General features: G+C 33.5%; 1 protein-coding gene across 1 annotated transcript; it reads right to left on the bottom strand.

The window, feature by feature from the left end:
• Positions 1-5,154: 5,154 nt before the first annotated feature.
• Positions 5,155-12,365, bottom strand: LOC127128587 (CSC1-like protein HYP1). The gene is made up of 11 exons (XM_051057945.1): positions 12,220-12,365; positions 11,393-11,735; positions 10,780-10,929; positions 10,429-10,492; positions 10,110-10,319; positions 9,483-9,671; positions 8,838-9,136; positions 6,733-7,009; positions 6,143-6,418; positions 5,786-6,019; positions 5,155-5,441 (listed from the first exon to the last, which is right to left on the bottom strand). The coding sequence occupies exons 2-11, from the start codon at positions 11,671-11,673 to the stop codon at positions 5,241-5,243; spliced, it is 2,181 nt and encodes a 726-aa protein (XP_050913902.1). The 5' UTR covers positions 11,674-11,735; positions 12,220-12,365; the 3' UTR covers positions 5,155-5,240.
• Positions 12,366-13,216: the final 851 nt, after the last annotated feature.

Here is a 13,216-nt window from a genome sequence, read left to right as displayed (position 1 = left end):
TCTTGGCCATCGTATGTCCACTAGAATGAGTCCCAAAAATACCGTCATGCATGTCTTCCATAATCTTTTCTGCTTCCTTTTTGTCCACACAGCGAAGCAAAGTTGAATCATGATTACGTTTGTATAATACTCCATTACTCAAAAAGAATTTAGCGGAGAACTTCCTCAGAAATTTTCTGTCATTGATGGATGCCCCTTCAGGGTATTCCTGAGTTTCTAAATATCTTTTTACTTCGTAGAACCAAGGTTTCTCCTCTACTCCCTCAGTATTGAGTTCATAACAATATGCTGGTTCATCTAATCGTTCAATGGTGATCGTGGGAGCTTCACTGTCCCATCTGACTCTGAACATAGATGACATGGTAGCCAATGCGTCCGCCAACTGATTCTCTTCTCGTGGAATATGTTCGAATGTAATCTCTTCAAAGTACGGGATTAATGTTAACACCCGCTCTCGATAAGGGATGAGATTCGGATGTTTAGTATCCCATTCTCCTTTGATCTGACTGATTACTAATGCTGAATCTCCGTACACTCTCAAAAACTTGATTCGCAGGTCTATAGCAGCTCTGAGTCCCAAAATACATGCTTCATACTCAGCCATATTGTTGGTACAATCGAAACATAGTCTAGCAGTGAAAGGCGTATGGCAACCCTTGGGGGAAATGATTACAACACCAACACCATTGCCCAATGCATTAGAAGATCCATCAAAAACCATAGTCCATCGGGATCCCAGTTCGGGTCCTTCATCCGGTCCAGGTTCTTCATAATCAGTGACAAGCATGACATCCTCATCTGGGAACTCAAAATTCATAGATTGGTAATCATCCACCGCTTGATGAGCCAAATGATCAGCTAGCACGCTTCCTTTGATTGCTTTCTGGGTAGTATACTGGATATCATACTCTGTTAAAATCATCTGCCATCTTGCTATTCTTCCGGAGAGGGCAGGTTTCTCAAATATATATTTGATAGGATCCATCTTAGAAATCAATAAAGTGGTGTGATTCAACATATACTGTCTTAGTCGGCGAGCAGCCCAGGCCAAAGCACAGCAAGTTTTCTCGAGCAGTGAGTATCTTGTTTCACAGTCGGTAAACTTTTTGCTAAGGTAGTATATGGCATGCTCTTTTCGACCAGACTCGTCATGTTGCCCCAACACACACCCCATTGAATTTTCTAACACGGTCAAATACATGATTAGAGGTCTTCCTTCAACTGGCGGCATCAAAATTGGAGGTTCTTGGAGATACTTCTTGATCTTGTCAAAAGCTTCTTGACATTCATCATTCCATACCATCTCTTGATTTTTCCTCAGTAGTTTGAAGAGGGGTTTGCAGGTAGCAGTCAAATGGGAGATAAATCGGGCAATGTAATTCAAACGTCCCAAGAAACCTCTGACTTCTTTCAAACTACTGCATAATTGGATAAACACATTAAATTGGATAAACACATTAAACTGTATTCACAATACTCCTCGTGATCAATATTCAATTCTTTGGTAATGATGTTTGCAACTTACATTGAAGTTTTGAAATAATTCAGTTTTATTTTCTCCTTGCTTACATGAGTCATGAGAAAGTGAAACTTGATCTCTACGTGCTTGCTTCTCCCTTCTCCCATGTTCAATAAGATTCTAAGTCAAGCTTATGGTAGATTTATAATCAATATTCAACTCCATTAGCCTTTTGTATTTGATCTACAACTCTTCTAATTGTATTACCATTTTCCAAATGCAACCTTTTAAGCACATAAAAAATATACTTCCTCTAATGCAATATAATAATTCTCATAATATATAGAAATTCCAAGCCTAGAAAATAGTTGAGTTTGCATAAGTAACTCATCTTAATCTCATGTATACACTAAATTCAGCTAAGCATTTTTCAAAACCATATTGCTGCAAGAAATGAATGATTCTCTAATTCTAAGCATGAAGTGACTGATTCAAACTATAGAGAGCCTTTTCGAACTTATACATTTCATGCTCACGTGTTTGACTCACAAAATCTAGAGGTTGCAATACATAGACTTCTTATTGCAAAGCATTCAAAAAAGTATACTTGATATCCATATGAATAAAATCAAAGCCTAATAATAAAAATTAGCAATGAAACTACGGGTATAATTGTTTCTATTCATGCTACATGTGCATAAATCTCAGTATAGAAAATATCATATTTATGTATAAACCCTATAGCCACCAACTTGCTTTGTGTTTGGCTATCATGACATCAAGATTGAATGTGAGCTTAAACACTCATTTAACATTATTTGACTTCTTGTGAGTAGGAAACTCAACAACTTTCTAAGAGTTATTTCTCCCTATAACATTGATTTCATCCTTCATATGAAATCGCCGTTATGGATGTGCAAAGGTCTTCAGAAAACTAATTAATTAGGTATCCTCGATGAAAGATAGATGTACCAAATTTCCATTATCATTGATTGTGTTATCTAGAAGGACCTCATGATCATTTAGTCTTACTGAAGGGAATATTGTTCTTTCTGATCTTATATCAATCTCAGATTAATCTTTGGGAGATGGTTCATTATTGGTAACGTGGTGCACATCATCAAATTGAAATGTAACCATGTTATATGGTCTTCCTTCCAAATTACATCAGGCTTTTTCATCTATAGTGACACCTCTATGATGGAAATATTTTGTTATTGAGGATCATACAACTTGTATGTTTTGGGGGGATCATAGTCAATTATAACCATTTCACTTTGAATCGACGCCGTATTTCACATCAACACTTGATGTCTTTTGAAAATCCTAATACAATACCTCTTGAGTTGTCATAAATGAAGGAAAATAGCGATCCAAAACGTAATGGAAATTAAAAATTTTCCTTTAGTGATTCTTATGAATGGGTATGATCAGTGATAGAAACGGTTACCTATTACGACGATTGAAATCTTTGATGCAGATCTAAGGAGTGATCACGAGCGTTAAATGGTGACAATGCCTCTATTCAGTCCACACGAACGGATTCCTTCAGTCTCAGTGCTACCTGCTACAAATGAAGGCTTTGAGTGTGTGTGAGAGAGAGAGAGTAGTGGTTTAACATGTTCGTCCTTACTTTGTGCCTAATCCACTCTCCAATGATTTCTATTGAAAACTTGTAGTCTTCTACTATGATTTGACAATTTTTACACTTTTAATATAATCATAAGATTCAAGATAATGGTGAAAATTAAACAATCTTCAATCTAAATCTTCTCTTTGAATGCATAAAAGGTCTGAAACTGATAAAAGTAAGATCTTCACTCGATCTTGACTTCCATCTTCCAGATTCAAGAATTCTACTTTGAGCATTTGTTCTGCAACAACATCATACTGGTTATTTGTCTGAACCTTTACCTATCTGAAGACAATAGAAACTCCAATTCCGTCTTGAGCAAATTCTATATAGCACTATTGAAGCATTCTTGGAGAAAAAAACTCATTTTTCTTTATTGGATGGTCAATCACATGATCTGACTTCAAACCTTCACAAAATATTAAAACCAAACAATCCTCCTCACACATATCTCACATCCAAAGTTGAGAACTTAAATCAAAACGACATTGATATAAGTTAAACCAAAACGACATTGAGATAACTTAAACCAAAATGACAATGATAGAAGCTAAAGGTTGACGATAAAGAGAAATTTCAAATGCAATCTCAAAATAGAAACTCAAAATGATTTTTGAAAATTTGAGAGAAAATTGTGTTGTATGTGCTATGATTCACAAAATTATATGCATCTAATGAGAGGGATTTAGAAAAAGGATTTATATGTGTCGGAGATAATGTACAAAAATATTAAAGAAGATGACCATTTGATTCGAGTCAAGAACAAATAGTATGGTTAGAGTCGAGTTAGTGAATGATTTGAATCCAAAATTAAAAACTCAGGAAAATGCTTCTATGATTTGAATCAGACTATTTCATGATTCGAGTCCGACTATTTCATGATTTGAATCATAAATATATAATCAAAATTCAAAATTTGCATCTAATATTTGATTTGAGTTAGGTCATATTGTGATTGGAGTCAAGACTTCCATGATTCAAGTTAGACTTTTCTGTGATTTGAATCATCTATAACAATATATAAAGGGAAAACTTGTTTTTCTACCAACTTTACCCTTAGATAACTTACATAATTACTTTTAATAACTTATAATAACTTCTATTGAAACCATTACTATTATCTTTAATCTAACTTCCTACTATTAACTTCCTATATAACCTCTATTTAAAATTAATATCAAATAAAATAATATCGTATATATTTTCACGTGTGTTCATTAAAAAAGCGGACAGACGGGCACGGAGTACCCGTCTGGACGCTAGTAAATATAGAGGCAAAATCTTTTTTTCATATTCAATTTTTAATTTGAATCACCCTTTTTCATGATTCGAATAAAAAATACATTAACTTTAAGCAAAATGCCTTAAACTATAATGCATTGTCTTTAAACAAATAGTTCGATTTATGTGTGTACAAAAATAATTTAGCACTCAACATTAACATAATGAGTTAACAGCTATGTGAGAAGACTCAATTACGACACACATACCAAAAGACAAAATTGACAAAAAAAAAACATAAATTAGAACAAACTCTTGGAGGCAAAACAACTTAAGATCTCTTATCGTTGAAAAGACTCATCATCATCGTCATCAAAAATCTCTTGCTCCACATGCTCGTTAATGTTTTTATGTTCAATATCAAAAGGAGAATAATAACTCATTGCAATATCATTAACATTATCAAGGAACTGAAAATCTTGTTGGAAACTGAAATCATGATTGTTACATCATAGATTTGTATATGAGACCTACACATAGAGCTGATTTTTACTTTCTAAAACATGTAATTTCTCTCAATAAAGAATAAAGGGCTTAAATCATCTAGTGATAGAACTATCCAATGGTGATGTTCATAAAACAACTACTATCAATTTCTTAGACATCAATTGGTGGATCAGAGACCTTTGTTGGGATGACACTCTTGTCTTCCAATGTGATGATGATGCATGCTTTTTCCATATATTCTAATTAAAAACTATGAATAAACAAGCCCTTGCAAGCATAAACTACAATTTCTAACAACATACAAATAAATAACATACATGCAGCACCTGGAAAGGATCCATAAATTTCGATTATTAGGGAAAGATCGTGTACTATAAATGTTGATATAACAACTTAGAGGAAGATACATGGTAAATTTCCTTATACAAGCATGTCTTGTGATTGACTCTCCCGAGCGCTATTTTGAGACTCGGAGCTAAGTAGGGGAGTCCTGCGACTGCGAGGCCTTCCAGAATACTTTATTGGCATCAGAGCTGGATCATTATATGCTTTGTTCAATTTATCATAAAATTCAGACATGTTGGGATTATTTTGATCTTCTCTATCTTTCTTGATCAAACACTGCAGGAGACAAGATTTCATAAGAATGCTAAAGAATGAAACTCAAAATTGGAAAAGGTAAAATAAAAATAAATAAATAAATAAAAAAAAGCAGAAGAAAAATGCTCAAGAGAATATCATCATGTGTTTCATCAACATATTGCAATAGTTACTCAAAACCGTAAGTCATTCTGAATATAGTTTTGATGAGTGTGAGACTAACCACTCATACTTGAATTTCAATAATCACAACCTCGCTATTAAATAAGGAGAAGTGGATAAACTAACATACAGATGAAAAACATACAAAAATCATCATCAAGAAAAGAATGAGATAAATTAGCATTAAATTTCGACCAACGTACTTCAACAGGATAACCCTGGAATATAGGAAAGAACCGTTTCTGGCAGTACTCATTGAAAAGAAGTGTGGCAATAGAAAGAGGAAGAATCAAGCCAGATGCTATTGGAAGCTTCTTCATCCCAAATATCCCAATTACAATTATGTGCATTAGTATCAATGAAAAAATTGTGTAGTTGTGTACTGTTGGCCAAAATTCTCCTCTAGTCTCGAATTTAGGAACATAAACATATAACAGCTGTCAACAAAAGAAATTTAAGGAATAGTTAGAATTTAGTATAAAAATTAGCCATATTTTGCCTTTAAAGTTATACAAAGGAAGATAAGTGTGTGTATTTGAAAAGAAAAAAAGCTTGCTAACCTGGTTGCGGTAAATGATGTATCCCAAACAAAAATAGATCAAGAGAAATGGTAGTATCAGAGGAGCAAGGATAAAGTATGTTACACCAAGAAGACCAAAGAAAAGAATCCTAGGAACTTCCTTGTGGTAAGGAATTGTTGGTGCTTCAAAATCATCACCACAATCTCCACCAAAAAATCTATTTACATAATTGTAAAAAAGTGGAATCAATTGAAAAAGTTCTGATGCTATATTAGTCCATCCGAATGCCACAACATATGCCATGAAGAATGATGCCTGCACCAAATATGTTTTACAAAAATGAACTGCTTATGCTCCAATGCATGTAATAATATCTCATGCACAAAATATAAGATACTGAAAATTAAATGAAAGAAATAGATAGATAGGCTCAAAAGTCAAAAATGTAAGAAAGTTGTCAAATCGTTCCATAATTCCGAAATAGAAAGTTCTCCAATCTCTCCATAATTCTTCATAGCATCAATAAATAAGGATATGTTATCATTTGTGGAACAGAATTCCCTCAAAACAGGGAGACCTATAGAAAATATTGCTTGAATTTCTGCAACAAAAGCAGACATTATTATCACCTGTGCCGGTACAGCTTCAGCTAGTACTCTAGGAAACTCTTTGGGCTCAAGAAGGTAATTCAACCGGTAAAGAGCTGACCCTGATAGAACATTTGCAAAGAAAATGTTCCAGATGGTAAACCATAATACTTTAGTGCATGCACTTTTTTGAATCTGACTCCATGAAATGTATCCTTGCAAGGATGAGAGCATAATCATAAGAGCTGGCACAAAGGACAGAAACACCTGAAGAATCAGAATGGGAAGGTATCCTGTTATAACTTGGCTCACAACTGCCCTGCAAATATATAATGGAATGATACCAGTGTTAAGAATTTTTCTATAACACACCTTTAGAGGTTCAGTTTTTGTTTGTTCTATTACTATTAAAAATAGCATTGTCTCTAACAGAACCTCATAGGCAAAAGAAAATAAATTATGAGAAGCAAGCACAAGTTTGAAAGAAACATGTTTCCTTTCACTTATTTACTATATACAATCAGAAAAATTACTGGATATATAAGAAGAAAATCACAAAGAGGATTGAAGTTAGAATCTAGGTTGTGTCTAACTCAAACATACAAAAATTGGCTTGTAATGTGAAAAATGTCCAAGCCTTATAAGGACTACATTGGTTTAATCACTAGTCGATGTAGGATCACAATGCATCCCTCACACTTAAGAATGGACAATTGGAGTGTAGAGCAATGTGAGTGGGTGGAACAACGAGGATCTCAACAATTGGAGTGTAGAGCAATGTGTATGTTATTTATATTATGTGACTGTAACGGTATGTTAAGCTCATTTATACATTTACATCCTCAACTCTTACAATTGGTCTACATGAACAGGAATATGTGTTGAGGCTTAGTTTGTTGCCAAACTTTCAAAAGATTTATTTATCTAGGAATTTTAGGACATGTAGATCAATCATAGGACTTCTTGTTTGTATATGTAGGATGGATTAAACATATAATTCTCGTCACGTAGTGTAAATAACAAACACGTCAAATTTTTGTAATGAATGTGTTTAAAAGGTTAACTATGTAAACATTTACATACTAAAAGCACAAACTTGTTACAAACTTAAAGGATTGCATGATGCATTTGGCGTAAGTTGTTTATCAAAATAGATATAATGTGTGAAATGAAAACCATAACTAGGTCTTATATAACAACTTGAAATAGTTCTAAGCATAAGAAAATGAAGAAAAATGACAGGACTTTTTTTTACCTTTTTCCACCATATCATGCCACTCAAATGCTTTTATACATCATTTTAACTAGATAATTGACTTAATTTCTACACCGTTTTGAATATTCTGGATTGAGTATTTTTTTTCTTAAGGGGGTTTCCTTGTCAAGTATGCAGCAGAGTTGTTGCTTGTTTTTACTGTTTCCATTAATCATTTGACTAGGAAATTGTTGAGGTCCATGTTATTCCACTCGCATTTTTGTCCATACTTCAAATGTCCAATCTTGAATATGAGTGGTGTTTTGAAATTCCACATCAATTATTGGTATGGCCAATGTCTTCCTTTTAAGGCTTTGTAAGTATCACCTTACAAGCCTCTTTTGTGGGGTTGAGAATTAGGTTATCAAAATTCTTAGATGATAGCAGTATCAACTTACAAGCCTCTTTTGTGGGGTTGAATTAGGTTACCCACCTAAAGAAAAGTATATCTCCAATCCCTTTTGAATATCATATGAAGAAATCCAATAGAAAATACTTTGAGCACAAAGTCACGAAGCACCGAGACAAGTAAGTCTTTCCAAAAAATGTACAGGCAGAAAATTCTAATGTCACACTTAAATTCGGACCAAAAAATAATTCTCATTTCTCATGTAATGCAAATGCATGTAAGTTTCTATATTAGAGTTCAACATGTATACACTAACAGAGTAAATAAATCTTATTAGACGTCAAATCATATTTAAATATCTCGTTCTAGACTGTAAATAGGTTTTTAAAAGTAACATTATGTTACAGTGAAATCTGATTGAATGACTATGAAAAACGTGTTTACATATTCAGTGTATAATTACTAAACTCTACATATTAATCTGCATCTTTGGAAAGCTTAAGTATAGGAAGGCAAACTTTAACATTAATATTTTCAACTTACAGTCTCAGTATGCTTCTCAGAGCAGGGAACATGCTCTCCAGTTGATCAAGATGGGTAAGACCTTGAACAAGTGCAACTGGGATTAAAAATAGAATTGTAATAGCATTGCAGGCAACATAAGCCACCATCTTGCTGACCCATCTTCTAATGAAAGTGACGGAAAAGAAAGGCCAATAAACATCATGAGGCTCTGGAGCTCGTTCCGTGATCCAGTGTGTGGGATTGATACCTTCTTGCAAGTGCAAAGCTATTGCAGCACCAAATCGTGACTTAAATGAGACAAACGCAGCTGGAACTTCCTTTTAAATTAAAAGTAGTAATCAAACAAGTGGATGTATTATATATTCAACTCAACTATAAAAAAAGTATATTTAGTGTAGGATAGAATGTCCAAATACAAAAACTATACAAAATTTAATACTATGATTTAATGGATAAGAGGACAGCTACTCAAAATCAAAATGAAACAGAACTTTTTAGCTCCGTCAATGATTAATATATCGGGAATCTTGGTGCAGGATATGCAAACGAAATAATTTTTTAAGTATTTTCTTTCTCCAATCTCAATTAATAGACATTTTATATGAAAGTGGAGTTCTAAAAATATATTTCTTGTACAAAAGTGTGCCTAGACATGACGGTTACCTTTCCTGCCATGAAAGACTGTTCTATTCTCACATTATCTGCAATGTCTCCCAATGTCTTCTCATAATGATCTAACAGGTCAACCTTATGCCCAAAAAGTCCCAAAAATCCATCACGCCTATGCCTTTGAGGAGAGTTATCTTTATTTTTCAGTTGGGTAAGCCTTTTGTACAGTCTCTCTGCATCAGTCTACAAGGAATGAACTTTCCACTGTCAAAAGTACAATATATGAAATATTGAAAGAAATAATTGAAGGTTAAATTTTGATATTTCTAATAAAAAGTTCAAAGCTTCGCAAAGATATGCGATGGTTGATTCAAATCCAGAGATAGCACATTAAGGTGCTTGTAGGATGCATAGCATCATTGCATTAAGTAGGACTTCAATATGAAAAGAAAGTTGTTTTTCTGTTGAAAGCTGTTTCATTTAATTATATATGAATGAATACTCCTGGTCTTCCAATGTCGTACTTCTTCTCCCTCAATGGACTGTGAATACTTAGAAGACATTCACTTCCAAGATTAAGAATTTGAGGCATTAAATTGAGTAACAAAGAATGAAACATCAAGCAAGTGTCAAGGGAGAAGATTGAATGGCTTAGAAGTAGAACTAAAAAAAAATGCTTACAACTAAAATTTGAAGTTTGCTGCTACGACGGACAACTGAGTGTGAATGATAAGTAGAAGGGTGATACTCCATGAAGAATCCCTCGACAGCATTGTTACATGTACATCCAGGAGGAACAGGAATACCTCGTACTAATACAGTAAACTGATGAGGCTCTGGCTTGGAGGAATAGAAGCAAGCAATTCTTTTTGATGCAATGTAATCATATTCCTGCATATGATAACATCAACCATGAAACTCAATCACTGTCATACAGATTAACATAACCAATAAAATTTCAAAGCATGTAATAAAAAAAACTTGAGCAATAATAACTTACAAAATAAAGAAGAATGCAAACAACCCCGGTGAAAACATAAGCAGCGCAAAAATGAATCCATAACCTTGATAAAGGCCAAATCTAGCGATCAGAGTTCCCATGTTATAACTTAAGATGAAAATTAAACGAAAAGAATCAAATTTCAATAACACTTATTACAAATATTTCACTCACATGCGTAGTAGTGTAACTAAAACCGCAAACAGTAAAATTGACATTTGTTAGGATGAACTTGTATAATTTGGGGAATAAATTAGTAGTATTTCACACAATACAATGCATGACAATGGTAAATCATCCCTGATAATCATGTCACAATCACACCATCCCCTTCATTTAGGAAGGACTCACCCGTGTGAACCATTGTTAACGTTTGAAATACTGAAGGAATCCAAGGACCTGTTCGGAAAATCAGAATCATCGAGAAGCTGAGTCCCCGTATAATTAATCGGAAGAAGAAAGATTGTCCCAACAATTCCAGCAAAAGTAAATACTTTTAAACTGCACAATACCACCAAAAAAAAGGAAAATTATTGGCTAAACAAAATAAATGCACCCTTCAAACTACACACAAAAAGGCAACAGAAAATAGGAACATCATAAAATATTTTAAAGAAGTGCAAATAAATTGTAATCAGTGGTTACAGATGGATGCTATACCATATTGAGATATAAATATTAAATCCACTCTAAAGTTAACAAATGAATATATAGATCCTTGATACACGCGATGCAGTTATATCCATCAAGATGAGGATACATTTAGTACAATGTTGTCAATGGCAAATCGCAGAAAATCGTAATTTTGTTCATTCTGCTACGCCATTTTGTCACAAACAGTAGTGATTTGTTCAAATATCGATATGATGTAGCATCACTAGAGCCACAATTTAACAATACTGGTTTAATAAGAAACGGCATGATACTTGTTTAAACCTAGAATCAGAAAAATATTTCAAATTACCTAAAGACAAATATTCGGATGAAAACAAAAGCATCTAAGCCTGCAGCCGATATAAATTCATCATCAGAAGGCTCCCATGCTCTTCTCACCCAACCAGCATTAGGTAACAAACATTCCAAGTTAAACTCAGCGCCGTCTTGGAGTTTCCCTCCAGAAACTAAGCGCGGTGCATAGACAACAATATTACCAGGCTGCTTCCTCAATATAGAGTAAAGGGTAACAAATATAAAACAAAGGCCAAGATTAATTCCAACTGAAGTTAGAAGAGCGGAAAGAATCATTATCTAAACTCGGTTCAACAAAACCAGAAGATCAACTCTGTATGCCTGATAACACTACAGTCCTGAAATCAAATTAAACATAACTATCAGTAGTTGAATATGAATAATACATTATCTATGACAAAATTCATATACATATTACAGATTACTGTATATGATATAAGAACTATTGCTAATTCATAACCACTAGAAACTCACGTAGACAACCGTGATAGCCAGAGTTCGAACCCTAATTATGAAAATCTAGAAAACAAAAACCTTAAGCAAATAATAAATCATTGTGACTCATTCATCATTATGAGTTTATGATCATCAAATAACAATAAGAAAAAGCATTTTCAGTTTCAGATTTCAATTGTTTTGATCATACACGATGATAGGATCATACAACGGATCCACGCGCACACATTCAAAAAAAATTCCAAATCGAGTTTCAAATTTGGCATGCAAGAGTACGTTACGTATAAGCATGAGTGAATCGGTGGATTTGATTAAGCGAATTGAAAGGAAAAGGAGAAAAACGATGGAGATTGAATGGTTCCGAACCTGGTTATGATGAATGAATTAGCATGGTTGAGTAGGGTTGAGGGAAAAAACTGAATGATGCAACGAATGAAATGAAGGAGTTTGTTCGTTAAGATGAACATGATGAATATCAATTGGGTGGGACCCAACGATAAATGGAAAGTGAAATAATAAGTTTTGAATCAATAATTTTATTTTATTTATAAATTAGTTTTTTTTATTTAAAATTTTAAAAAATTTAGTCTTATCTTGTGTTTTCTTCATAAAAAAATCAAGGATTAAATATAAAACTCTCTTTCGCTTTAGTCTTATATAAAAGATGTTTTTTTTATTCTCATATGATACAAAAAAATTCTATAAAACTTATTTCAATCTAGATTCTTTTATTTTTTCAGCGTGACACATATGCTAATATCAGGTTGATTAAATTTTTATTTTATTAGTGCACGTGGAACTTCATAGCTAGGTTGATTAAATTTTATTTTATTTTAACTTTTTGAAAGTGTGTTATTTAATTTCCATGTAAATGTTAGGGTTTCAGGAAAATCCTAAATCGGGCAATTTGTGTTGGTTGAAGACGAAGACGAATACGAAGGTTGGGTGAAGGCAGAGACGAAGACGAAGTTGGGCGGTTGAAGACGAAGACGAACGTTGTTTGTGGACTGTTGGATACGACATTGAGCTTTAAATGTTGTTTCGAATCCATTTCACGGGATTGCAACATTTTAATGTGAGTTTTCAGCATGGGGTGAGTTTATATTGGTCAAGCAGAATGACATCATTTACAAAGGGGGTGTTGATACACATGTTTCTGGATAACACATAGACAAATGGACAATAAGAAACATTCATAAGTTGGTGAATATGTGGGGTTATAAAGAAGAAACTTATAGGTTGTAGACGAAAATTCTGGAAATATATGAGAATTTCTTTCAGATAACAAAGGATGATGATGCATATGGTTTTGCTGCATATGCTTGTGCAACTCAATTTGAAGGAGATATATTTGTGGAACATG

This window comes from Lathyrus oleraceus, chromosome 3 (assembly GCF_024323335.1).
Source record: "Lathyrus oleraceus cultivar Zhongwan6 chromosome 3, CAAS_Psat_ZW6_1.0, whole genome shotgun sequence".
NCBI classification, from domain to species: domain Eukaryota; kingdom Viridiplantae; phylum Streptophyta; class Magnoliopsida; order Fabales; family Fabaceae; genus Lathyrus; species Lathyrus oleraceus.
This window is presented reverse-complemented; position numbering and strand designations above follow the sequence as displayed.